We start from the raw sequence: 27624 nt of genomic DNA, 5'->3' as shown, positions 1-27624 counted from the left end.
CTGCATACCCAGCGACGCGTGGTTGGACGCGCGTCGCGGCGCGTTCACTGCGCCGCCCGTGAGGCATCAATGGAGGTTGACCGACGCGACAGCGTGGCAGCCTTCACATTAATTCCTACAGGAACCGAGGCGATGAGGCCGACGAAGCGGCGTGTTGCTAACTCAGCGAGCCCATCCATTTTCACGCCAAAACGTCTCGCCCTGGCACCCCTAGCACGCCGGGTTTGGTCTGGGTCCGCCGGGGCCAATTTCGACCCAAACCGGCAAAAAACAGGCTTCTAAGGACTTGACTGGGCCAATTTTTGGGCGCCAACGCGGAAAAACATCTGGGAAGGACCTGTTAGGGACGCGGCTAGAGATGCTCTCAGTTGGCTCCGGCTAGGAAATTGTTTTACGGCAACAGGCCGGCTGCTACAAATTTGCAGCACTTGGGGGTAAATTTTAGGGCTGCCCAAAACTTGGGAGCATCATATTTTGAATCCGGCTGTTGAAGATAAGTCGGAAACAGCCTCATCTTTTGAGCATTTGAGATAGAACTGCAATGGAAATTTACCAGGAAATTTCGGCTAATTCTTTCTTATTGCTTGCTAGTTTACTCAACCTGAACAAAATGAAGGTCTGACACCCCCAAGGCACCTAGGACTGTACTAAGCCTACGATGTGTGTCCTAGCTACCACAACTTATTTGCATAAAAAATGTCACCTTTCCGTAGTCAACGAACATTCACAAAACAGTCACTTCCGTGGCAATGTTACTGATTGTCTTCCCAGGTAGGATTTTCATTTATATTAACCTGCATCACGACGAAGCCCCATAACCATAATGATTAACAGCAACGGTTGCACTTGACCTGTCCCTGCATGGAAAGCTTCTAGTTCAATGCATCTCCTTGTAGTAGAGATAATCCGCAGCTCTGTTCCACTGGGAGAGGCGGTACGGGTTCCTGTTCTTCGCCTGACCCATGTCTATTTACACTAGGTGATCTGCAGCCTTTTTAGCCCTGCCTGCCTTCCTCTTCGTCTGCGTTACAGTACGTGTTAATTGTAAGCTTGTTAGATCAACGTTGATGCAGAACATTATCCAGTAACTATAGAGCGGAGACTTACCTCGGCGTGATGATTTCCAACAAGGCTTGAAATAGGCCTGGAGAGGTCTTACAGGAACAGGAATGAATTTCCCTAGATAAGCCAAAGGCCAGCTGGAACATCACAGAGAAAAGGGAGGTCAAAACTTTACAAAATGACCATGATGAGATTACAGTCGGAAAGTACATGATAAATGAAAGCAAAAAAAAGATGTTAGAACACCCTGGGAATGTCTCGAGTGCAAGTTAATATGAACCTTAACCTAGTCGCACAGAAAATGGGGGACAAACGGCATCTGAATTCGTAAAATAACTGTATGACACATTGATTACATAACCTTAAAACGTCGGATAGTGTACTAATTGCAAACCTTGCATAAATGATAAATTTTGAAGTGTGTACCTTACGACGCCAATGGCAACTGAAACTAACCATAGACTCCAGTTAAGTCTCACAATTTTAAAGAACTTTCCCAGGAATTCAACTATTAGTATCTGGCAAAGGAGACAGCAACTTTATCAGCACTTCATGGACAAGAATGATAGGACATTCAGTGCAACAACCATGCATGTCCTGTTACCTGAAACACGGTAGTTACACAAACTATTCCCATGAAGAGGTGGTTCTTTGTTACTCCTTTGAAGACATTCCTTTCCTCAGGCTTACGCGCATTGAACTCATTGAAGATCTGGTATAAAACGCAAATCAAGTTTAAGAAATCTTTGTTCAGAACTACATAAAGCTAATATTAGTAAGTACAGTGTGAGGCAATTTCTTGATTCTTTTTTTTGGTAATGATAAGTTTACATAGATCATAATGCACTCGGGTGATTTACCTCAAACTGGGACCGCCACTGCATTTGACAAGATCGCACTTGTTGATTCCCAAACTGGGACCAAGCTAATAATAGTGTCTAGTAGTATGTATGGCCAAGGTTCCAAAATGGCATCAGACTGCTTATAGGCTGATTCCCAATCAACTATCAGGAGTGACAAACTAACGATACATTTGCGGCCTACACGATGTTTCATAGGACATTAGCACTTGTTGATAATTAATCAATGATATTTCAGCATTTACCCGAGCAATGTTCTGGGCATCCTGCTTTCTCTGGTTTCAGGAGAGAAACATACATAACTAGGCAACTACCGGTGGTACTTAACTAGGGCTAACTTAAATTATACATGTATTGAAACCTTAAGACCAAGCAACTGAAGTGGCTGGTTTAAGAAAAAACCACACGGTAATTGACAATAAGGACATATGCCCCTTTTCACATCATGAAGACTTTTTGAACGACTGGAGGAATTTTATTTCATAAGACCTCGGACCCTTGACACAAGCCCTAGAATAGCATACGCTCTCGCAGTCACAACTCAGAGTTACACCATGGAGCATAAGTAGCAATGCTTTTGTTACCATGTTAGGTCAGATACAAGCTAGCCAGTCACTATTCATGGTGTCAGCTCCACAGCAAGTCTAATATTTACAGAATGCAGTTTACACTATTATAAGGAGTAACTTAAGTTTACATGGTAGGTCAGTTTATTTAAGATGGCAACCACTGCCACTATACTACCCTTAACATGAACATTTATTAGATAAATCAAATACCAATATTAGTCTATCTAAAGAACAACGTAGAATTTAAGTAACACCCTGTTACAGTTGTAGAATCAGAAAATATCCAACCAACCTGGCAAAATACAAATGTATTGAAGATAAATGTGTTCTTCATTTTCTCGGCGTTATCTGGACTTTCATTCTGCAGCCGTAGAATCTTTTTTCCAGAGAAATTAAAGATAAGAAGGATTGCTATTTGGTAAATGGCCTGCAAAAATTCCATGTAAATCAGAACAGAAGAATATGAAACAACAATTGTATGCTCTAAGAATACAAATGAGTCACGCAAATTCAACCTGGACAAACAAGTTTCTCCACATAATATTGGTCACAAGTGGCTCCCTGAAGTAGAAAACAGGGAGAAATATTGTAAATTATGTAGAAAACAGTTCAACTCATTTCATGAAACATATAATGCGATACTCTAGATAGGTAGGGTGATATTACATGCCTTCGACCAACAGGCTGTCTCTTCATAAGGTTGTCTGTTGGTGGTTCAGTTGCTAAAGCAAGAGCTCCCAGTGTATCCATGATAAGGTTTACCCAGAGAAGCTGCAAATTAGGAACATAGTGCATGAGAGCCAACCTTGGCATACAAGTGTTTGTACTTACAATTAAGATTTCAGCACATCTTTCATGCACAACAAAAGTGGCAATGGCAGTAATGAAAATATTAGAGATTGAAAAATAGTTGGAAGAAAAAAGGAGAGGTCCCGACCTCAACAGCATTTAGAGGCACATCACCAGATGACACAGCTGCAATAACATTAATCACAAGTGCGGCAACATTAACAGTAAGCTGGAACTGGATGAATTTCTGAATATTTGCATAGACAGAGCGTCCCCAGCGAACAACCTAAAAAAGAAAGAGAGATAAGAGGTGTAAGTGCACAAAATCACAAGAAGGTTGAGCAGCCAGAATTTGTGCCTAAGCACAAACTACAAAGGATCTTGCATATACACTATGTTTAAGTCTTAACATGCCATAGCTATTCAGCAGCATATCAGAACATTACGGGCTTATATGTGCTTCTCCATGAACTGTACTCTCTACACACTGTCAACCAATAGCATTTTTTCTCTCTTTTGGCAATGATGAAGCTGATAGCAATTAGCACAAAACATGATATCACTCACAGGTTACTTTGATGGTATATTGCCGTCAAAGCACCATGCCAGTTTGTTACAGAAGAAAAAGTCCATCATGATGTCCCTTCAGGGACATCACATAAAAAAAACTCCACAATTGCTAAGAACAGTTATCCTTCATAAGAAAGATCTCTTCCAAAAAAAACATAGAAAACACTAACCTTCACAACAGATGTGAAGTCATCATCCAAGATTATAATGTCAGAGCTTTCTTTAGCAACTTCTGTCCCTGACATGCCCATTGCAAGACCTATATCAGCCTATACAACAGATCAAGCATTAGATATAAGAATAAATCAGAAGCTTCTGCAATATCAAAGATAAATGGCCACTAATAGCTTATCATAAGTTACACATGACACCTCATGCAATGCAGGGGCATCATTTGTGCCATCACCAGTGACAGCCACAACATGGCCTTTCCTTTTCAAAGCTTGGACAAGCAAAAGTTTGTCATTTGGAGATGATCTTCCCATGACCTGAAATTCAAAGTTAATTAGTTGTAGAACAATCAAAAGAATGTCAGAAACTTCAAAGAAAATGACTTCCTGAGAAGGATAGAAAAACTAGAAGTTATACAAAAGAATTCACCACTTCAAATGACTTCAAGTAAGTCATAAGAATCATTGTGTTTAGTACAGATAAAGGTTGTTACTTCAACACAGTATAACATATATACACAAGGGACTTAAGAATGGAGAGAGTTACAGTTATCTTGTCAGCAATCTCTCCTCTTGCAATTTCAGACATCTCGCGGAACGCTCTTCCCTCTATTACAAATGGCTCTGAAATAACACCATTTGCATCTAGTATTCCGCACTCCAACGCTATTGCCTTGGCTGTTTCAATATTATCTCCTGTGACCATGCGCACCTACATGTACAAATGTAACAAATATTAAAGCCAACAAAAGAAGCAGTGACATTCAAAATGAGGAAATGATGAAAAAAATCCATTTTAAGGAAAACAAAAACTTCAAGAAACTAACATGTTTTGTAACGATTGAGAAACTAACCAACAAGGTCAAAGTTTACAAAGAGTCATGTTTTATGGATAGGACACAAACAATTGAATGTCCCAAGATACAAAATAAATTATATGAATAGCATCATGGCATAGGAAGTAAAGAAACTGAAAATGGCTAGAAACCTTGCCCAGCTACAAACATGACGAGCCAATCCTGTGAGAAGTAAAAGACTAGACCTAATTGAGAACATGAGGAATACCGTGGAGGATTTAGCTTCACAGTTCATTCCGTCGATGACTAATGTAGATTAGAGGTGAAACATTTCCAATGAGAACAAGAAAAATAAGAACACAAGTAGGATATACCTTTACACCAGCATTTTTGCATAATTGTACAGCATTCCTCACTCCTGGGCGACATGGATCCTACAGGTGAAGAAACTCTTTATAGCAGGAGTAATAGATGGATATTGTCATCAAGTAATGCAGTATGACTAACCAGAAGAAATTATGCTTGCAAATTATGATGCCTCATATAAATACAAAAGGCGATGAATCATTTAGAGATAAGTATGATGCATACTGGTATATTTCATGTTTTAGCAAAAGCCAGAAAGCATGGATAGATTGGAGAGAAGTGCATATTTCAACCCCGAACTCTTGCCCTAGTCTAATTTACAACCCCGAACTTCAATACCGTCTAAACTACAACCCCCAACTCTCAAAACCGGTCAGGATTCAACCCTTCTCTACCTCATGACCGGTTTTGACCAAGTTGACCGGTTTTGACCCGTTGACTGGTTGAACAGTAAATTAAAAAATTATTACTATTATTATTATTTCACCTGGTGACCAGTAATTTAAAAGAAGTTGCAATTTTTTTAGCTTGTTTGGATGATAGAGTAGCACTCAGCAAAAAAGACAAATGTGGGGTCTGAAACATTTAACTGTTCATGCACTGGTCAGGCTGATTTTGTTTTTTTGGCTGAGAGCTACTCAGATGTCCGAACGCGATGAAAATTGGCACGGACCTCACGCATTGATACATCTTCCATGTAAAAAATATTATGATTTTTTTTACTGTTTAGCCAGTGAAAAAATCAAAATTATTTTTTGAAATTTTACTTTTGTTCCACTTATGATTTTTTTTAATTTATTGTTCACCTTGTGGAAAAAACGAAATTATTTTGATTTTGATTTTATTTTTTTCAACTTTATTTTTAATTTACTGTTCACTAGTCAACGGGTCAAAACTGATCAACAGAGAGAGAAGGGTTGAATCCTGACCGGTTTTGAGAGTTGGGGGTTGTAATTTAGACGGTATTGGAGTTCGGGGTTGTAAATTAGACTAGGGCAAAAGTTCAGGGTTGAAATATGCACTTCTCTCGATAGATTGTGAATCATAAGACGATGAATCAGATCAGCCATATACTATCTGTCTATCTGAGCAGACATATAGCTGCAAGCTGATGCATCAGTGAAACATATGTTTGATTAACTGAATACCCTATGTTCCCAGCACAGGCACTATAGAGCATGGAATAGGACACTGTACACAGGGCTATCCTTTGGGTATCGGAAGCAACCCTAGTTATTTGTGTCAAACTCAAAATTAAGAGAACACAATCAATCTGAAAGTGAATCTAACAATAAGGACCAACCTTTATGCCCACAATACCAAGCAGAGTCAGATCTTCCTCAGGTAACTTCCAATCAGCTATGTCTTCCTTCGGAATTTTTTCAATATCACATAGACAATATGCAAAAGCAACACATCGTAGTGAACTCTTTGCCATGTCTTCAATTGATTTCTTGTACTCATTACGCTGTAAACATTTCAACATTGTAACAGTGCATAAGAAATTGAGCAGGTGGCAAATTATGCATGGCAGTTACCTTCTGTGCACCCATTGGCTGAACTGAACCATCCAGAGAAAGCCAACTTTTGCAAGATGATAGCACTAACTCAGCTGCACCTTTCCAATGGATGTGGACCTCGGTATCTGACTGCAATCAGTAACCAAACATCCTTGAGGTAACATGAACAAAAACTGGGATACGAAACAATAGAAAACAGGAGTTTTTATCAAAACATCGTACACACTGCGTAATTCAAATCATAGATCTGTGCATACTAAAAGACATAAGGTCCAAGGAACACTCTCCTGATGCTATAATCAGAACAAATGCTCAATGGCATCCAATGCTCATATCGAGAACTACTTGCCAATAACAGTCATCTGTGCCATCAAAAGTAACTGGTCATTACGAAGGGGACTCTCAAAACCCTTCTGGTTGGTATAATATTAGACTTAAACAAGTTTGAGAAACTGTTTGCCACTGGTAGATAACCCTACTTGAGTACTTCAAATGAGAAATTTGGCTGGTCCTTTAAGCCAAGCCCGGGAGATATCCAGCAGGAAAACAAACATCAGCCTACCAGGAGCCAATAGTCCTGAAGCTGTTAAACTTGATAGCGTTAACTCTCACAACTCACAAGCACTGATAACCAAAACATCTATTGCCAACTACATGTGGTAAATTACAAGGGATCGGAATAATGAAGCACCCAAATATAAATAAGCCTGAAAAGTGGTTAAATTCTTCATGGATACACTCGTCTAACTCACGAATTTAGATATACCAATGGTTCTAGATACATATGTGCCTTACTACCTGCACTGCAACACCACCTCGCTTCTTCTCTGAGTTAAATGGAAATACATGAAGAACTGAAGATTTTGACCGAACATTGTTGAAATCCATCCCTATCTGTGCAAGGTGCAACTGTGTTAGGCCAAGCCAACAAAAGAAGCTTAAAGGAGACACTCTGTATGAAGCAAAATCAGTCGTACCTTAAGGCCCCAAGAAAGAATGGCTTTTTCAGTTGGTGAACCTGTAACATCAGCTGCTCCCCCATCCTATACATTGAAAAAAAGACGGATGAAATTTTGTGGAAGCAACTGATATATGTAGATGACAGTTAGCATAGCATTCTCCCTAGACTGCCTCCAAGCATCTGCCCAGTTCTGATTTCTGTCTGGTTAATGGCAGGAAATAATAAAATTGGGGTAATTTTATGAGATCATATCTTAAACTCAGACAGTGCCTTTACAGGTAACCAGCTCGTTACCACCCAATTTCCACACTGCTAAGAACCTCAAGTGAGCATAATTTTCATGGATTTGGTGGAACTGACAAAGTGTTGACAGCTGATACATTATTCTGGACTCCACTGGATCTCATTTGGAATGTGATTCAATCTCCGGTTGCCAGTTTCAGAAAGTAGTTAGTAATCTCCAGCCTGATGCTTTCCCAGTTTATCGACATGCACAAGCAAGTGAATAGGAGTACTGCAGAGAAACTAGAGAACGTGCATGTTTCTAGCTGCAAGTGGAGGCCAGTTGCTTGGAGTCCACTGTTGACCACTTATATTTCAAATATAGCAGGATCACGTGCAAAGTTCACTCACTCCCAGGCGATTAGTACAGAAGAGAACACTAAGTTGAACTCCTATAATAAAAGTAAAAAATCCTGAAAAAACATTAAAAATAAAGATCGGATGGTGAAAACTGAGCTATTACCATCTTCAATGTTCCTCAAATAGCATTATGGACCACCATGTTTTACATAAAAAGTAAAAAAACAAATCTTTACAAAGTGGCTGTAACCAGTCATAACTTAATCAAAATTGCTGATCTTTTCAATTAAATCTAGGCTAGCTGGGTTATACATTACAGATTGGTGACCTGTATGCTATTGCTTTTCTGGACAATGGATAATATAATAGATAATTCAGGTACCTCTAATATAATAGATAATTCAGGTACCTCTAATATTATTAAAAGAAGGAAGAAATAAAGTTGATATTACCTCTGGCAAAAATACAGTTCCTGTAGTGTTTTGTGCAATTCCTTCAATAAGCAGTGCCGCTGAACTGCTTGAGATTGCCCTAACATCATCACAAGGATCCAACCTTGTCCCGATAAAGTGTGCCTCCACAACTGTCATCTACATAATCAATAATATAAAGATTACAAAACGAACCACGATGACAGTCTTTAAAAGGCCACAAATAAAGACAGAATTAGCAGAAGATGTGCTCGTAACTGACAACAATAAAGAAATGTATTATCAACACCCAAAGATCCTGGCATCAAATTGGTGCTGTTTTTGTGTTAATTTTGGTTCTGCGGTGCTGACAGGTATATTCCAAGACTTAAAGTAAATGAAAAGAATTAGCCTCTTGTCAGGGCAGCGTATTGGGACTTGGGATAGCATCATGACAGATCTTCAAACGGTGTTTCATAGCACAAGCACCAGATTGATTCTACAAACCTTATTCAAGGTGAGAGTTCCTGTCTTATCACTGCATATAGTAGTTGCTGATCCCATTGTTTCACAAGATGAGAGCCGCCTCACCTAAATAAAGGAAATAAGGATGATAAAGTTTCCTATCATGTGAATGTTTTATACAGAAATAGGATTGTTTTTTTACCAGCGCCTTGTCTCGCATCATCTTTCGCATTGAATACGCAAGTCTGAAACCACAAAATATAGATAGTCATGTGACTGAAATTTTCATGTAATTTGCACAGTAAGGAGATCCATACGTCAATGTTACTGCCAGTGGAAGTCCCTCAGGCACAGCAACAACTACGATGGTTACCTATAGATAGTATTACACAAAATCAGGTCACCAAAAGATGAAAATGATTCAAGATATTAGCTGTATACTTGTACAAAAAATACATACGGCGATTGTCAAAATTCTGATTGCACCCATAAATCCTTGTTTGAGACCAGTAGTTCCAGCCCGAAATTGAACAGTCCCATCCGGATTCTTGGTATGTCCAGTAAAATATCTGTAGTTCAGTAAGTGGTTATAAAGAGTATATTTGTTTGTGCTGCATTATCATGCAAAATACCTTATCGCAAGCACGCCAAGTACAACACCAGCTACTGACAGACCCACCATGCCAATAAAAGTAGCAACACCATTCAAACGCACCTACTCCATGGTTGAAAGGGTCTCATCAGTATTCATTCATGCAAGAATATAGATGAGCCTGAACAGAGATTAACCTGCAATGGGGTTTCTTCACCATTATCTTCAGAAAGGTTAGCCATCAACTGGCCCCATTCAGTGTTGATACCCACACCTGTTACCTTTGTATTTGATAGGCAAAGTGGATAAATATTATGATATATAAAGTCTAACCATTAAGAACCAAAATATAGAAAAGCACAAATAAGGGAGAGAAAAATGCTATGTGTTGTGACACCGAAAACAGTAAGTTAACCTAACATGTTGCTTAACACTTAAGATAGTGGTACTCACCAACATAGAACCATAGCCATCTGCAACCTTGCAACCAGACATCAAGAACGGAGCCTTTTGATCCTTGTGAACCTAAAAAATAATATGGCGTCATGAAAATCCGAAGAGGTGTGCTTGAGTCTCGCCGCAAAAAAAGAAGTGTGTTTGAATCGCCACAAGAAAGAAGTTTTGCACCGGAACTCACAGTTTTTGATTCCCCAGTCATACTTGATTCGTCTATTGCAAGAGAATGGCCAGATATCAGGATGCCATCAGCAGGAACCTAAAATGTGAAATAATGAATGTAAGCAAATTATTCTAGGATGAAAAAATAAACAGAGTTGACAAATAATATACCATCTTACTTGGTCACCAATATTCAGTGGAACCACATCACCGACAACAAGGTCAAATATTGAAGTTCGAAATCTTTTACCACCTCTAAGAACCTAATTAAAAGATATAGTAAATCAGGAATGTAAGCAATGAATGGGAATTCATATTTGGAAGTGCACCAAAATATAGTTACACATGATCATACTCACCTCCACTTGTATGTTCTGTTTCTCCTCATTCAGATGTTGAAACTGAAGTGATTGCCTGTAATCACTGGTTGCTAGATAGATCAAAAAACAAAACAATTAGATCGCAGCAAGCTAAAGGTGAAGCCAAAAACAAAACAAATATAATAGGAAATGTGCAAACTCAATCAATTACCGGTGACAAGTATCACAAGAAAAACAGCTAAAAAAATACTTCCCCCCTCATACCATCCTTCCTCGACACCCTAGATAAGAGAAAAAAAAACAAATGCAGTTATAGTTATCCTTAAAGCATGACAATTATTCAAGTTCAAAACTACCATGGCTAAGGAAGATGACATAATGAAAGGCTAATTCCAAGGAAACAACTAGTGAAGAGGTAGAAAATACCTCTGTGGCCATGCCCAACGTAAGAGATATGGCAGCAGCTACCATTAGAATGATGAGAGTTAAATCTTTGCATGCATCAAATATAAAACGCTGCAATACCAAAACTCAGTATGGTTAAAATTTGATACCAAATATGTTGAAGCATTGAAATTGATTTGATGTTGTACTGAAAGAAAGTCTCATAGGACTACTTCGTAATCAACTCTTCTAATATGCAGCATAAATGCACTTTAAATTTTCCAATAGTGACCTTAGAATTTTGTAAGGAGCTTATGCCAAAATACAAGTTTTATGTAATTGGAAAGCTTAACCCTGCTCGGACACACAAAAAGCATACACTAAAGAAGGAACGGTGAAGAGATATGTAGATACTAGATAATGAAGAGAACAGATGTCCCATAAGGAAACTGAAATTGCAAGTGGCTAGAAACTTGCAAGATTGACCTTGTGCAATTTACTTACAGAAATCTTCTATATCTAAATAGCTAGCCCCCACTAACTATTTCTCTCAACATGCAAGCATGACACATCATCGCACAACATGCATGAGAATAGGCCCACCCCCACTACCATGTCTGCCAACATGCAAGCATGCCACTTCATCGTGACATGCATGAAAAAAAAAACTCATCTCAACATGCAAACATACATGAGAATTTTCATTCTATTATACTATATATATATATATAGTTAACATATTATACAACTATATAGTGACCAAACATAATAAATTATATGTATTTTAGTTTCAGTTTTTCATATTATTACTTCAAATATTTATGTTTCATACAATGAATCCCATTGAAATATGTTGCAAAATATTCCCGCAACAACATGCGGAGAATCATCTAGTAACATAAAAAAAGCTATACCAGTATGTTTTTTCTTTTCTTGCGTGGATATGTATTTGCACCGAAAACATCCCTCCTTTGTAACAATTCATCCTCAGTTGGATTAATTCCCATTTCCAAATTACTCTTTAATAAATCTGACAGCCCCTTAACCTGAAAAGAATAGTGTCATTACACACAAATGAATAGCAGCAGGTGACAAGGTTAAAAAATAAATTCTAGCTCAGTGTTAACTTACTCCTCTAATTTCCTGAAGAAGAACACTATCATGATCTCTGTTTAAAGTTTTAAGCTTTTCCATTTCAATTGGAAAACTTCGAGAGGCAGTTGGAAGTTGTATACCAGTATAAGCTTCTGCTCAGATGAGGAACATTGAAAATAGCACAAGAATATAAATTACATTGTATGCAAAATAAGCACGGATACAATAGATAGATTAATTGCAAGTATAAACTGAAAAGACAGCCCTTTAAAAAAATACAACTGAAAAGGCAACAATAAGACAAGCAAAATGAGCAGGGAAAATGTGGAGAATAGGCTGGTAAGACAAATAAAAGATAGCAGCTGCATTGCACAAAATAAATGAGCTGGAAATTTTGCTGTAATATTGCACATTCAGAAGTAGTGATCAATTTAAAGAAGGCAAATCAGAGACATGAATGACTACGGCTACCAATGAAATTTGGGAACTGCTTTGTTTCATAATGTTTGCATATAACCCCACCATTTGGTACATTGTGGCTAAGAGGCACATATGCAGTCTAGGAAGGAAATGTAGAAAACCAAAGTTATTCTACCAAAACACAGATACAATGTGTGGCTATTTGCAGCTTTGGCGGCCGCTTAGCCGCCACCAGGACCGGGACGCCATCAACATCATCGTTGCTGATCTTCGGACGATGGCTCTTCGCTTGGCGCCGCCGCTCCCTCCTCCACCACCTGAGCCGGATTAGAGTCTTCACTTGCGGTGCTACCGCCTTTATTTTTTAATTGCAGGGCTTGTTGAGCTGTGCCCTCAGCAGAACCCTCCCGTACTTTGTTGTGCTACCATGTGTGTGTGTGTGGACTCATGTTGAACCTTGTGGCTGTGGTGGTTTGCTTTATATATAAAGCAGGGCGAAAGCCTTTTTTTGGTAAACATGGCATAAAAGAAGCACTTGGGTTAATGGTATGAATGAGTACCTCTGGGATCATTTTCTCCGGCTTCTTTGAAAAGAAATACTGCCTGGAGAATTCAAAATTAGAATGAACAAAAGAAGACAGCCGAAAGAGAAATAGGGTGCATAAGGTGCAAAACGACACGTTACCCGTATCACTTGTGCATGTGATCGGATCGTTCTTCTTATTATCTCTTTCTCTTCCTCCTTTTTAAGGTCTAGAGTGTATCTAAAACGACGTGAAGCATTCAGCACAAGAGCAGCTTGCTGAAAGGAGAGAATAACCATATTTATCAGAACTAAATAATAAGTAAGGCTTATATTTGTCTACCCCGAAGGGTCCTTCACCTGTAGCCACAGCAAACTGTAATGAACCCAACTCACAACTATTATGCAAAACAAGTGCCTGGTTAGCTGAAGTATAAGTGTGGTTTTATAGCTGTAGTAAAAGTATTACTGTTTGCTTCTTTCTGTAATGTCCCCCAATACATGAAGGATACATGAACTACCCAAACCTGTGAATACCACAAAGACCAGTATTGTTTGAATGAATGAATGACAGACCTCTGGTTTCAGCACTTTGCATGTGTTTTCAGTTTTATTATGAGAAGTTGTCTGCCGCTCTGTGCATGTGCACGGCAGTAAAAAAGGTAGTGTCGCCAAACAGACTCCAATGCCTTGACTTAGAGGAAACGCGGACAAAAAATGAAGGTAATATGTAAACCATCGGGTCAATGACATGTCAGTAAACCTCAGTGCAGTGTATCCACTAGACCAAAAACATTAGTGTTTGATTATTCCTCTTCTACCCCCTCTTCTTCCTAGCACGTCCCGACTCCAGCCAGGACGGAATCAACACCAGAATGGCGATATTTTGGGCATTCTGCGAACCAGCAGAGCCCTGCCTAGATCACGGTCTGACGGGAAAGGGTGAGTGGAGGAAGGATCCCGTACCCTCCATCGGAGCAAGCTGTCGTGGGATGCGTTCTTATGGGGTATATCGAAGGCGTCACCGAACTCCTCCTCCTCCTCCTCCTCCTCCTCCCCCTCCGCGCCCGCCGCATCCTCCGGCCTGTCCCGCTCCGGCGAGCGGATCTCAGGCGGCGTCGGCGAGCTCCCGACCGCCATGCCCGACAATCAGACACCAGCCAGCCGCCGCGTCCGCGGCAGCGCTCGCAGGAGAGATGACACCGACACCGACGACGACGACGACGACCAGAAACCCTGCAGGCACACACACACACACACACACAGGAGCACTCAGACAACCAAATCACCACGGGATGGATCGATCGAACACCTCAGGGGTCACTCGCCTCACCTGCCGCCCCAGCCGTCAAGACTCTAGAAGGTTCCACGGGCGAGGCCGGCGCAAGTACGTTGCGGCTTCGCCACTGTGGTGCGGTGCGGAGCGGAGCTTGGTGATTTGTTTTGTTTTTTCTCCCTCTGCGGCCCGGATTTCGGTCGCGAATGGGGACTCGTTCTCGAGGAGATTGTTCGGGGGAAGCTTCCACGAAGCTGCGGCCGCCCCGCGAGGTCTCTCTCTCGCTTCCACGTGGGCCCGGAAGAAACCTCAGAGCGGCCGAGCTCGTACCGGCCTGGCGGGGTAACGTGGTGGGAGCCCGGCTGTCAGTGAGAGCCGCGGCTCGGCGCGGGAGGCTCGGATCGGAGGAGGAAGGCGGGGTTTGGCGCGGGCGCGGCGGGGCGTGGGCCGGCCGGTTTGAAATGAGAAGGGGAGGGGTCACCGGGAGCCGTTGGATCGAGCCGATAGACGGCCAGGATGTGACGAGCCTTCGTGCGTGTCAACAACTTGCTTGACACGTGAGAGTGGGAGAAAGATGTGATGATTTTATGCCTTGGTTGCGGTGTGTTGAGTCCAAGGGAAAAGTTAGAGATGATTGTTGCCTCTTGCATCTCCGAGTGGCACAAATTAAGACACAATCATTTTTGTATGATTTTGTATCTTGGTTATTGATAAGATGGTTCTGAGTTCAAAACAGATATGAAATCAAAGAGACGACACGACACCCTTGCATCGCCCCTAATGACTTCCCAATGTAGGAGTAGGTGGCATGTTCTTCCTTTTCTTTCTTTTTGAAAGGGGGCATGTTCTTCTTCCTTATTCCTTAAGCTCCATGCATAGTCGCCACACTGCTAGTTGGCCACTAGGCGCTCACAAACGAAACATGCCGCGGGATACGATGGATCTGTGGTCAAGTGGCCAGCGTGGGTCACGGGCAGCTTGTCACCTTCCCAACAGGAGAGTTGGCCGGCGGGAACGTGGAATTTGTTACCCTTTCCCCGATAGATTCGTTGCCGGTCAACAATAGAGACCGGGGCCTGGCGAGTACAGAGGGTCGGACACTGACGCGACGGCCGTACTGTATGTAGTAGTAGTATTTTCCCTCAGAAAAAAAAGCGTACTGTACTGTATTGTTTGTTCGTACGCCCAAGTCCACATCGCACGTTTTCTGTTGCATACGACGCAGTCCACGTCGCTTTGTTACCAACAACGCTCCCAAAATCTCGGCCCTACGCTAAAAAAACACTCTTGGTCAGAAGCCCTGATGATGAGCCGGCCAGTGTTACTAGCCCGTAGCGCAGCGGCCGTCGATCTTGCACGTCGACGACTGCGGATATATTACCTGAGTTTACCGTGGATTCAACGACCCTGCAGAAGCCAGTAGCTCTCTCGCGCATGTCCAGAGAGCTGCACATGGTTTTCCAGATTCAGGCCAAAGCGTACAGACTGGAACGGTCCGGAGTTCCAGGAAACACAGCTTGTGAGCAGTTTTGACCAATCAGGGTTCCATCTACCAACAGTTTTCCTGTATATAAATTACAGATTGCATACACGGTGAGGAATATCTGGTCTGGAATTCTGGATACGGCAGCAGAGACCTCTACTCTCTCTCTCTAGATGGTGAAATTTTTGAAAAGCTAAAAAATTCTGTTGGAAATACACACTCCACAACCGTGCTTTCAGTGCGCCAGTTGCTTTGATTTCATGTGGTTCAGTTTTAGAAGCACCAATCAGTATAACATAGCTCACGGGACGGAGCACCGCAGCCGTGTTCCTCCGCCACGGTCAAAACTAATGGAGATGAGCAAGGTCCCGTTGCGGTGGTGGTATCGTCCACGGCTTCAAAGATTAAAAGGTCGTACAGCACACGCCTACAGGCTCCGGTAGTCCAAAACGGTCACTTCATCTCCAGGAGCGTCGAGATCTTGATAGCTGCAGGTGAATGACTGAAATAATGAGGCAATGGGCAGGCAAAAGGGACGGAACTAGTACTAGGAACATGGTTTACAATGTTTCAAACTGTAGATGCTTAATTTAATGTAACCCTTGGTGACCTTCGTCATAATTCTTAAGGTATGCAAAGTTACAAACTCTGAACTGATCTGAAGTTAGATAAACGTGTGAACTTTGTTGATCAGCTCAACTGTGCTAAAAAAATCAGAATAATTCCATACTGAACTTCCGAGAACAAGATATCAGAACATGCACATCAAGACAATGAAACATAATGACGTGGAAGAGAAATCCAGAGATAAATAGCAGTGACCATTATTGTTTAAGATATATCATAATCCTTTTTTTTATTTCCACGTACATATGTAAATCTAATATTTTTAAAAATATGCAGTACAAATTCCTACTGTTTCTCACCAAGATCATTGAGTATTATTTAACAACAAGCATTTACTCTGTCGACAGCTTTTCAGAACGTCGAAAATAAACTGCTACATATTCCATGGCGAGAACCATTAGGGAACAAAAACGCAACGAGATTGAGATTCAAAACTTTACCTTCGTATTTTACGGGGATCCTGCATGCGTGGATCTTGCATACGTGGATCATGCATTATAGGAAGTGGAGCATTAAGGATTGGTGATGGACCACCCAATGGGGGACCACCACCCCTTCCTGCTTTCCTAGGACGCGGACCAGCATTCGGCTCAAAAGGTGGTGGCCCACCTTGCTCCCTCAACATACGCATTGCAACTTCCCGTGGTGCAGGAATAAACGGCCCAAGTGGGCTGCAATAACAAATGAAACAACAATAAGAACAACATTATGCAAAATAAACAGAAATTGTAGACTACTTACCCAGCACCAGGCACAGGCATCAGCATTGGAGGAGCAGGAATATCTGGAGGAAAGGCACCATGTACAGACGGATCACCATAAGAATCATACATTGGATCATCAGGGTTTTCACTGGATCCATCAGGGTTTGATGAATCAGCATTTCTGTCAAATCTACGGCCACGTTCATCTCTCAGCCGACTCTCAATTGGTGGCCGCTGTCTGCCCTTTTCCCTCTGTAAAATTGACCAATACAAACAAAAAGACATGAGCTTAATTGCTGGCTTGCTGCCGATTTGCAAGTGAATATAAACCAGGCAATGAGGCTTACTGGAGCAGATTGTTGCATGATCGGTGTCCCCCCAGGCGCCTTGGGATCACTGCATCCAAGATAAAACACTCCATAATCTAATTGCAATGTGAAACATTATTTTGCTAAAAAAGAACCAAGATGCAGAAAACGTACTTCATGTAGTTCTCAAAATAAATATCCTCTCTCACTTTTGAAGTCAGCTCCACCACAAAATCAGTATGCTTGAGTTTGAGATGCTTCGTGACGAACTCAGAAGCATGGAAAAGCTTTGTGCACCCCTTAGCTCCACAACCATATTTCCATCCATACTTCTCATCCCTTATTTTCCTGACATGTGGATCCAACACTTCACTAGCAGCTGCATCAATCTTGTCCTTTGCTTTCAATATTTCCAATGGATCCTGACCTTGAATCCTGTCTTGCCAGAATGAATCAAGTTTCTCCTCCCATTCAGCTGTATTTGAGCTAGGCCCATCATATGTCCTTGAGTCTGCTTTCACATGCCTTAGGCCTTTTGGCTCATTTGTCTCAGACATGCCATAATAATCCACACCATGGATACGCCACAAATAAGTGACAAGAGTGTCCAGCAACTCAACACCTTCAAGACCCTTCACAGTAGATGCACCCCGTATTATTACAATTGGGCCCATTGAACCATGTGATCCGCTGCCTGCTTTGTCATCATCACTACTAGATAGAACATTGTTCTCAATACCCTTCTCAGAATCAAGTTTACAGATGAGAGCTTGAGCTTGTTCAATGTCAATGCTAATTCGCCGAGGCTCAGAACTGACTGGATGAGCCTTGGGAGCAGAATAATATAAATCATCAGGGTCCTTTCCAAGTTTCCCCTTTTTTCCATTTACATTCACGTCATTATTTCCAGATTTGTTCGCTGCCGAACTCGTTAATCCTGGACCACTGCACGATGGGAGAAACAGAAGGTAAAACACATACTTTCAAAGGGAGGAGGGCATGGGGTTGGGGGGTCTTACGTGTCAAAATTTCCGCTCTGCAAATCTTGGAAGAATTCATTTGCAGTAGCTCTCGCAAGTTCATTCCGTCTGCTTGTGCAAAGAAAGATAATAACTATCACCTAAATGGATTCCCAATAAATAGTAACAAAGGAGATAGTTCACTACATAATTGTGGAAGTATATTAAGAAACTAGCTAACCTTTCCATAACAGATTCAAGGTTAGTAGGATGGTACTTGTTTCTCAACCTACAACAGAATGAAGAAATGGGCCAGTAAAATGTCTGGAAAAAAAAATGGTCACTAGAGGGCACATCAAAAGGATGCAATGGAAAAAAAAAAGTAATACCAATCTTCATTCTTATGAAGGTCAAAGTAAGCTTTCTTCTGAGTTGTGATGTACTCTGACTTGTACTCCTCATATCTAGTAAAATGAACAGAATTATATCAGATAAACCCTACTGAAAGTATACTGCACAACAAAATTGAAGTTCTATCACTATAAAGGAGATAGACTAGTTGTAGTTGAATTATAAGTCTGACACCACGAAGAGCGGTTCAGCATAGCAGACCTGCTTTGAGCTTCAACAGGAGAAACGTCATCTTCAAGCTCCTGCATGAACTGCTTGTAAGACATCAGACCTTCCCTGTGAAGCATCAATGTTGGTCATGTCAATACAAGGAAAAGGAAACACAAGTACGGCCAAATATATCTAAGGAAAAATGTAATCATCCCTGTAGTTTACCAATGGGCTCGTTTCGCCCCTCTGCTTTATAATGTTCAAGTTGGTTCCTATAATTTCAAAACTGCTCACAGTTGGTACTCTTCAAAGAAAGATGGATACGGACAAATTAAGCACAACATAGTGCTGCTTATACTTGAAAGGAGATGGTGTCAAGAATTACGAGTCGAGGAGTCAATGAGTCGAGCCGAGGTTGAGACTCGTAGACTAATCGTGACTAGTCTAGACCACTGCTGGACTAGTCGACATGGTACTGTAGTACTCAACTTACAGTAATCAACTACTAATACCTAGTAAGTAATTAAAAAACAGTATAACTAAGCGACCTACAAGCCTCCACAGCGATTTAACGTTCTCGGCCGTTCGATCACAATATTGGACGTTCCACGATCTATCCACCGTACCATGAATAGCCTCTGCCCGTTTTTCACCTCATCACCTGCGAGGCCCGCCTGGATCCGGGCCGCTACTCCACAGGCCGACCTAGGGATCCGCTTATTAATCGGACCAACGAACCATGATAGCCGTATACAGGCCCATGGTTTCTGGCCCGTACTGTGCATCCCCTGCCTCTCTTGCATCCGTCGTGGGTTCCTCACCGCCGCCGCCGTGGCGTGCAATGTGGCAGTCCTACTTCCGCTTCAACGCTTCCACGCTGCTTAGTTTCATCCCTTCGGTAGGGGCACGTGCCGTCAGCGTCGTCGGGCCTCCATTTCGTTCCCTCTCCTGCCCCTTGCTTGCTTGAAGGCCATAATGAGCGACCTGAAACTGCCGTCATTGCCGTAATCATGGTGGGGTCGACCGTCTCCCTCTTGCAACAATTGTGATTAATTTCGCCATCACGGCGTTACTTCCTCGTCCCTCGTCCCATTGCTCACATGCATTATGTTGCACACAATTATCTTCCTCTCTATCTTCCGTCTCATCTCCAATATCCAGTTCATCAGCCATGTTTCCTGCTTAGTTTCGTGGTAAGCATGAGGGTAAGGATTAAGGAACCACTTGATTTGTTCAATTCGATTAGGTTACCAAAAAGAACAAGTATGTCAATAGTCGTCTGTGTGTGGACCACTGCTGGTTCGTGTTAAGCATGATTGTTTCGATTAATGAACCACTTATGTGATGACAAATAGTTTCGTGTTAAGCATGATTGCTCGTTGTCTTATCTACTTGTTTTTCGTTCCCTTGGTGGCCCCTGCTGTGTGCTGTCATACAAAATACGAGATGAATTCTTCCATGTATACTCTGTCGTCTAGGAGCTGGGAGTGCCTTGGTGATGAAACAACGAGCAGCAAAGCGGTGAGTGACATGTCCACTTGACTTCCCTCCCTTATTTTATTTTCTTATGTTGGTTCTTCTCCATTGCTTCACTGCCCATTGAGCTTTTTCTTGTATTATCTCAGTCCCCTCTTGGATCTTCAAATGCGCCTTTTTGCAGGTTTCAGGAGACGCTTAATAATATAATTTTCTCTGTAAAGATGGTATGTTGTTTACATTGTTCATTTTATTCTACAGATTCTTACTTACAAGATTGGATAATGAAACTAGGAAGGGAATCGAAAGTTTGTTCTCCTGTTTCTTGAATTAGTTGGAATTCTGAATGAAAAAAGCCATTCAAGGGACATAATCATGGAAACTAACTGTTTCGCAAAGGAATGAATGGTAAGCTACGTGTGCATTTCCCATATCTGTACTAGCTCCATTTAAACTAGAACCAGATGACAGGTTATACAATTAAGTAAAACTGTAATTTACATTTGTATATCTTTGAAATATATGAATGGTTCCGTCATTTTTTCTGACTTTGATTAATTTAGAATTTATGATTTCTGTCATTATTCACCCAATCACTTTGTTTCCATGCAAAAAAACATATACCATCAAGCAGTTACAGAACAAATTTATAAACTATAGTGAATACCTTTTATTGCCACAGTAAATTGTTTTATCTCTTTCTGAATTGGAATATTTATTTATTACTTAATGAAAATTCATGCTGCAATTTCAGAGTTTAGGTGAGGATGAGTTGATCATGTGGCGAGGATTTGGGAATCTCTGGTGCATTCCAGCCTGTAGTGTAAGCTCTTTGTGCTTGTCACTTAATATATCATGTTGCTAATAAACTGCAAGTTACAAGAAGTATAACTGCTTGGATTATTGACCATTTGAGGATTACGCCGGTGAAGAGGGATCTGGTACATCTCTACCTAATATTAAAGGGACGATTGTTTCTCCACTATTTTTTGTCATCAAGTTTTTTGTTTTTCGTACATCGTCCATTTATGACGTGTTTCCGTTTTTGTTTAAAAAGGAAAAAAAACTGTGCTAATGAGGCCTGAACCATGGTGGCCGGGAATTGAGCCTAGCAGGCTAACCAACTCCACAAACCAACAACTTTGCTTGAACAAAGGAAACTGCCTCTATATTATAGGATGAGCGGATTTTCAATAAATAAATAAATTGAAAGGCAGACCGGACCGCTGCTCACTTTAAATGCAAAATACTAATCTCCGCACAATGGCTACCCCATGCACGTAAAAAAAAGGCTGCCCCATGCACGTAAAAAAAAGGCTGCCCCATGTGTAACGGATGCCCCATGGACCTAAAATAAAGGGCTGCCCCATGTGTGGCTGATTTAGTTGGGCCATGCATTACTGTTTTGTTCTGAACTTCTGATGATTTTTTTAGGGGTAATGACTTCTGATGATATAAGGGAAGTAACATAGATGCATATTTTCATCATACTTGCATCCTTTATAACAATGATTTTATTATGATAAATTTATTTTAGTTGATGGGAACCCTTGCTTCTGTTCTGAAACATACTTTGATTGAAAATATGCATCTATGTTAAGAGATGATGGATAACTAACATTTGTGTTAATATTTTTATTAGTTTGTGCTATTTATCAGTAAAAAAAGTTAGCCTTTATTCATTAATTTCCCATAATAATTTTTTCACCAGGATGACAAGAAATGACCCAGTTCAAAATGCGCTTCTGGTCTGATCCATAATGTGCAAAGTTTTAATGGGTTCATATGGATTTAATTAGAATCAACTCACATTGTGGAAGTTCCATCAATGATTAAAGACGGTTGAACTCACTGACCATATTACATATGCTTATTCTTTTTTTCCGTTGCAACGCACGGGCATATTTGCTAGTATTTACTAGATTGAGAAAAAAAAAGGCACAACGACTGCCTCTTGAAGTGCTATCTTTATGTACGAAGTCTGCTGGACGCATGGAACATGCCCAAGGGTCCTGATCTTGAGTACTGTTTGTGGTCTGCTGCAGCATGCCCATTTTATTTGAGAAGATAACCAACTCTATGGAGCCATTCCACTGTCGAACTCCTCTGGGAGAGTTGAATTATGTGCAAAGATCAGACAAGGCTAGCCTCCGGAAGATAAAATGTTGTACAATTTTTTGTTATGTGTATTTCTCGATCATCTCTTCGGATGAACGTGCTATAGGGAAAATGTGAACACAGAAGGATTTTTGTGATTAGTGGATTGATTCTAATTAACAGTTGACAGTTATGCTGCACCACTTATATTAAAAGATTGTAGTTTGAATCGGTCAATATTTAATCAAATGTATTTATTATCCAAATTTTCTTAATATTTCTATATATTTTGTTTAGTATGAACGGGTGTGGCAACGCGCGAGTATATACAACTCCCTCTAACTCTAGTACTAAGCTTGAGACACTTATTTTGGGACGGAGGGAGTATATATTATACAATAAAAATTGAGTTGATCCAGAGGAGGATCATATCAGCATAGGAGAGCATCAAGGGAGGAGCTCAACAGCAGAGGGGTGGATCCAGGGAGGAGCAGAACCAACAAAGGGAGAGCATCGTAATGCTCCTGGCCGCCGCCGCGGCGGCAGCAGTGGTGGGTAGCAGCGGCAGTGGCGGCGGCCTGGTCCCAGGTGAGGCGGCTCGTTGTGGAGCAAGCCTAGAAAGCTAGGGTTGCAATTTTTTCCCTCCCACGGGCTGAGCTCTGCTCACTTATGCCTCCCAAATTGAGTCGATGGACTCAAACAACCAGACTAGTCTAGACTAGTTGATGACTAGTCGCTCCACCGCTCGACTCAACAAGCTAGTCTACACGAAGAAGCTAGTCGACAATCAGACCGAGACTACTAGACAAGTCACAGTTTAGACTCGTAATCATTGGATGGTGTGCACTTGTTTTCTATCTCTTATCTGTGGAAGCATTTATTTATATGCTAATCAAGCAAAGTAACCATATCCTTTTACATATTGTACATAATTGCCCAGGAGATCCAGGATGATTGCATCATTTTCAATTATTTAATCCTCACATTGATTTAAGAAGAAAATCATAAGTGTATTACTTCAAGTGGTTTGCAACAATGGTTGTTCTTTTATCCCTCAACATTGAGCACTTAGTTCAGGTCCTGTATAGTACAATAATCTTTTCAGTTACAATGCTTGCACAAGAAAACAGCAAGTACTTGGAAATACGACAAGCTTGAATGCTCTCAAGTTTGTAAATGGACCCCCACAAAAACTCAAAACAGAATGCAAAGCATGCACTCATAATCATTTCATTTAGCAGGTATAATTAGTCACTGATTTCATCTTAGCAGGTATAATTAGTGACTTAATAACGTCCAACATGCATCACCAAAATGAATGAAGGTTGTTCGGAATTACGCCCTCCATTGCAGAATGTAAGGCATATTATGTGACACAAAAGTTCTATCATTAGAAAATACATTCAAATACAAAAGCAATGATATGTTTTCTGTTACAATGAACCACATTTTATTGACCAAATCGTTTGGTCGAACTTGAATCTTGGGATGTTCAGGCACGTTACATTTTTCAATGGAGGGAGAACATGCATACCTACGGGAGTTCCCTGATCCTTCATTCCATCCACCATGTCCAGAATCATGCCAATCTATAGAATATGTTGGACGCAAACCAAAATGCACGCCATTAACAAACAATTACATCCATAAGATACTAAAGTAGACAAGAAATAATTTATGTGCCCATATGCCATTCATTTTTTAAATGACTTCTCTTCATACTCTGCTACTCCCTCCCCGTCTGGTTTTTTATTAGGCCCATCGACCGGATTGGCAGGACCAAGGCACCCACACGCTTTACAGATATCAGTAATTGCTTTGGAAGGAAAGTAATTTAATGACGTTCATTTACCCCAAAACTATTGGGCTAGCTAATGCCACCCCAGGCCCACGCCTCGTGCACTCGGAAACTGCATGAACAATCAGAAGGGAGGGTGCACGCATGTGTTGGCTGGCAGTTTCCATATCATGCACGCCTCTGTTTTAATCTTTGTGCATGCTAACCGTTACCTAATTAATAGCATCGAAAACGAAATGAAGAGAGATGATCGAGACAACAGCGGCCAAATTTCGAGCCATTTCCTCGAGTGGCCTTAGAATGAAGGACGTCGCTGTGTTGCCCTCCAGCCTAATAAACCCGGACAGAGGGAGTAGATCCTAATAAGGTTAAAAAAAATATGCCCTTTCTTTGCTTTGATTCATGGTCCAGTATGATGACTACATTAAGTATGGCTCGCTCATAAGTCTTGACGTAACTCACGAGGCAAATGAACTCAAGCCAGACTTTCGATCTATCTGGAACTTAAAGCTACTAGTTTTAAATATGATAGCGACCGTACCATATGAATAATTATTGAATACTGCATGACCCTCCTCCACTAATGCATACCTGGTGCACGATTGTTGTGTCGACCTTGGCCACCATGATCATTCCCAAACCTAGGAAATAGAAGCACAGAAATTTTAGAATCTGCAGCAGCGCTCAACCAAACTTGTAAGCACAAAAACCAGACACTGGTAGACACCCAAACAATCAGATAAATGCATCCTTTATGTTCGTTATTTTAACAAATAGCAACTCCGGGGTCAAAACAAAGTGCAGCACCTAAAGCCACTTAATAAGCTCAGTCAGTGTATGAGTAGCTCAGGATTTTTATGGTGTTACTGGGATTCAGGAACTAAGAAGCAATTGCGAGACCATAACCAACCTCGACGTCTTCACTCACTTGGAAAACCACAGTTAGAAGAAATACAGCAGCATGCCTTGGACAGGCTTGTTGCGCACTGCAAATCCAGAACGCTACACCTAAATAGTTCTAACCAATACGGCGACACCAATCTAAGACCGCGATCTCTAATCAGCAACGAACGATCTCAGTGACAGCAACAAAGCAAGGGTCCAAGCAAGCTCTGATTTGTTTGGTCCGGCTACCAAGCTCGCTGAACTCCCTCCATCCCTGCCCCAACCCCGCACCAAACTTTCGAAAGGCTCTCACCTCCTGTCGTCCTGCCCGCCACCAAGACGGCGCCGGTCGAACCCACCTCCTTCTGTCCGGTGCCGCTTGTTTTGCGCCGCCGGCGGAGGGGGGCCGGGGGGAGGCGGCGGGAGCACGGGCGAGGAGCGGCCGCGCTTGCGGTCGCCGCTGCCGCCGGCGGAGGAGGGGGGAGGGGGAGGGGAGGAGGAGGCCCCAGGCGCCGCGCGGCGGGGCGCATCGGCGACCTCGGCCATGGGTGGTGGGTGGGTGGCAGCGTGGCCCTAGGCTAGGCGGCTTGATCTGGAGGATCTCCCGGTTCGGGTCGTGTCGGGTCGGGAAGGGGAAGGTGCGCGAGGAGGGAGGAGAGATGGTTGGGTGAAAAGAGGAAACGTCAAGGGAAACGAAGAAAATGTGTGATGTGTGGGACCGGTTTGACCTGTCATGCGGATGTATGTTTTTTTTACAGAAAAAAGCCATGAAAAATACTGTGATTGTATAAGAGTGATGAAGTACTCACAAAGGATTTGTACTTCTACCAAATATTGATTGCATACCATATATTTTTTCTCTATAGATCACTTCTTCTTTATGAAAAATGGTGTTTCCAGAACAGGAGACGTTTGTGGAATGCCGCTCATGCTCGCCTTTCCTCTCTATTGCGCCGTCGAACCACTACTCCCCGCTGCCCCCGCCCACCGCCACTGTCGTCGCCTCCGGATTGGGATCTTCCATCCCGCCCCTATGCTTTGTGCCCACTCCTCGCCTTGGCGTTGAGAGAAAAAGGAAGCATGCATGCGAAGCAGAGGAGGACTCCAGATCCAGTTCAAGCGTGAGCCCGAAGATGGGATCTTGGCGGTGGTGGAGGCGCATCGGAGAGCAGTCTCCAACGCCGCCATCGGGTGCATCCATATTGGTGTCGCACCCGTTGGCCCCGTGGGCGGAGACCACGGCGGAACGTGCGAAAGAGATCATGGCAAGAAGACGATGGACGGCACCTCGATGCTCGATGGGAAACTCACGCTCCACAATTACACGTTTGGACATGCTACGGGAATCAAATACGGTGGCTGCCCTTCGGGAGAGATTCAAGTGGCACCAAATTGCTGCAAACATGGCTGAGCTCAAGGCAATCACAGAGCGAGACTTGCTCGCGATAAAAGATCAGATCCTTCAAAGCACGTGTGCGAAGTCGAGGCAACCGAAAGATAAGCACAATCCCTCTCGCCAGTGAGAGATCAAATTCTCGATTGCTAGTGACTGAGGTTTGTCCGCTCTAGCCCGTGAAGACTGTTCAGATTCATCCCGTGATCCCTTGGATTTTTCTACTCCTGTTCTAGATGTTTGGCCACCTACCGATGTTGCGGAGACTCACTCCACTGCATGAGTGCGTGTGTGCAGTTCCATCCAGACTCCCCCTACGAGCCATCCTCCTCGCATGAGCCTGGGGCGCACGAAGATCGCGTACTACAAGCTTTTGACGTCGGAGTGTCGTGCCCAAAGGTCGCACCGTGGAGACCAGGCTCGTGCCCCGCATTATGACCGACCTTCCTCTGACCTCTGACGAGGAGGGGGAGCCACACACTCAAAGGAGGCAATCTTGGCGGTTGATCCAACCGGCTTTGGGTTGGAGATGGCGGGTGCCGCCGTCGGTGGGTGTCGGTATCAAAACCGGCGGATCTCGGGTAGGGGGTCCCGAACTGTGCGTCTAAGGCGGATGGTAACAGGAGGCGGGGGACACGGTGTTTAACCAGGTTCAGGCCCTCTTGATGGAGGTAATACCCTACTTCCTGCTTGATTGATCTTGATGATATGAGTATTACAAGAGTTGATCTACCACGAGATCGTAGAGGCTAAACCCTAGAAGCTAGCCTATGGTATGATTGTTGTTGTCCTACGGACTAAACCCTTCGGTTTATATAGACACCAGAGGGGCTAGGGTTACACAGAGTCGGTTACAAGGGAGGAGATCTACATATCCGTATTGCCAAGCTTGCCTCCCACGCCAAGGAGAGTCCCATCTGGACACGGGACGAAGTCTTCAATCTTGTATCTTCATAGTCCAACAGTTCGGCTGTCCGGAGACCC

At 42.3% G+C, this 27624-nt stretch overlaps 2 protein-coding genes across 7 annotated transcripts; both read right to left on the bottom strand.

Moving 5' to 3' along the window:
* Window positions 1-548: 548 nt before the first annotated feature.
* Window positions 549-14657, bottom strand: LOC125521048 (calcium-transporting ATPase 5, plasma membrane-type). Of its 6 annotated transcripts, none has more exons than XM_087536593.1 (35): window positions 14407-14657; window positions 14040-14309; window positions 13236-13352; window positions 13111-13153; window positions 12167-12282; window positions 11950-12081; window positions 11078-11167; window positions 10863-10932; window positions 10691-10761; window positions 10511-10594; window positions 10351-10428; window positions 10167-10238; window positions 9911-9994; window positions 9754-9836; window positions 9582-9690; window positions 9439-9494; window positions 9324-9366; window positions 9164-9247; window positions 8699-8836; window positions 7681-7746; window positions 7502-7597; window positions 6722-6832; window positions 6487-6651; window positions 5192-5251; window positions 4568-4732; window positions 4222-4338; window positions 4021-4119; window positions 3429-3566; window positions 3158-3262; window positions 3007-3048; window positions 2784-2918; window positions 1667-1774; window positions 1489-1580; window positions 1108-1199; window positions 549-1021 (listed from the first exon to the last, which is right to left on the bottom strand). In XM_087536593.1, the coding sequence occupies exons 2-35, from the start codon at window positions 14211-14213 to the stop codon at window positions 996-998; spliced, it is 3261 nt and encodes a 1086-aa protein (XP_087392719.1). In that variant the 5' UTR covers window positions 14214-14309; window positions 14407-14657; the 3' UTR covers window positions 549-995. The 6 variants fall into 6 exon arrangements, 4 of the variants coding, with proteins under 4 accessions (XP_087392719.1, XP_087392720.1, XP_087392722.1 ...); XM_087536594.1 differs by having other exon boundaries at window positions 14402-14594; XM_087536596.1 differs by lacking the exons at window positions 14040-14309; window positions 14407-14657 and having other exon boundaries at window positions 13111-13149.
* A 1219-nt stretch (window positions 14658-15876) lies between these two features.
* LOC125525855 (serrate RNA effector molecule) lies at window positions 15877-25904 on the bottom strand. The gene is made up of 12 exons (XM_048690861.2): window positions 25561-25904; window positions 24954-25003; window positions 24099-24153; window positions 19043-19117; window positions 18820-18894; window positions 18672-18719; window positions 18491-18559; window positions 17646-18416; window positions 17511-17559; window positions 17201-17415; window positions 16900-17130; window positions 15877-16320 (listed from the first exon to the last, which is right to left on the bottom strand). The coding sequence occupies exons 1-12, from the start codon at window positions 25791-25793 to the stop codon at window positions 16260-16262; spliced, it is 1932 nt and encodes a 643-aa protein (XP_048546818.1). The 5' UTR covers window positions 25794-25904; the 3' UTR covers window positions 15877-16259.
* Window positions 25905-27624: the final 1720 nt, after the last annotated feature.

The sequence above is a fragment of the Triticum urartu genome, chromosome 7A (genome assembly GCF_056163025.1).
Source record: "Triticum urartu cultivar PI428250 chromosome 7A, HENAU_Tu73, whole genome shotgun sequence".
NCBI lineage: Eukaryota > Viridiplantae > Streptophyta > Magnoliopsida > Poales > Poaceae > Triticum > Triticum urartu.
This window is presented reverse-complemented; position numbering and strand designations above follow the sequence as displayed.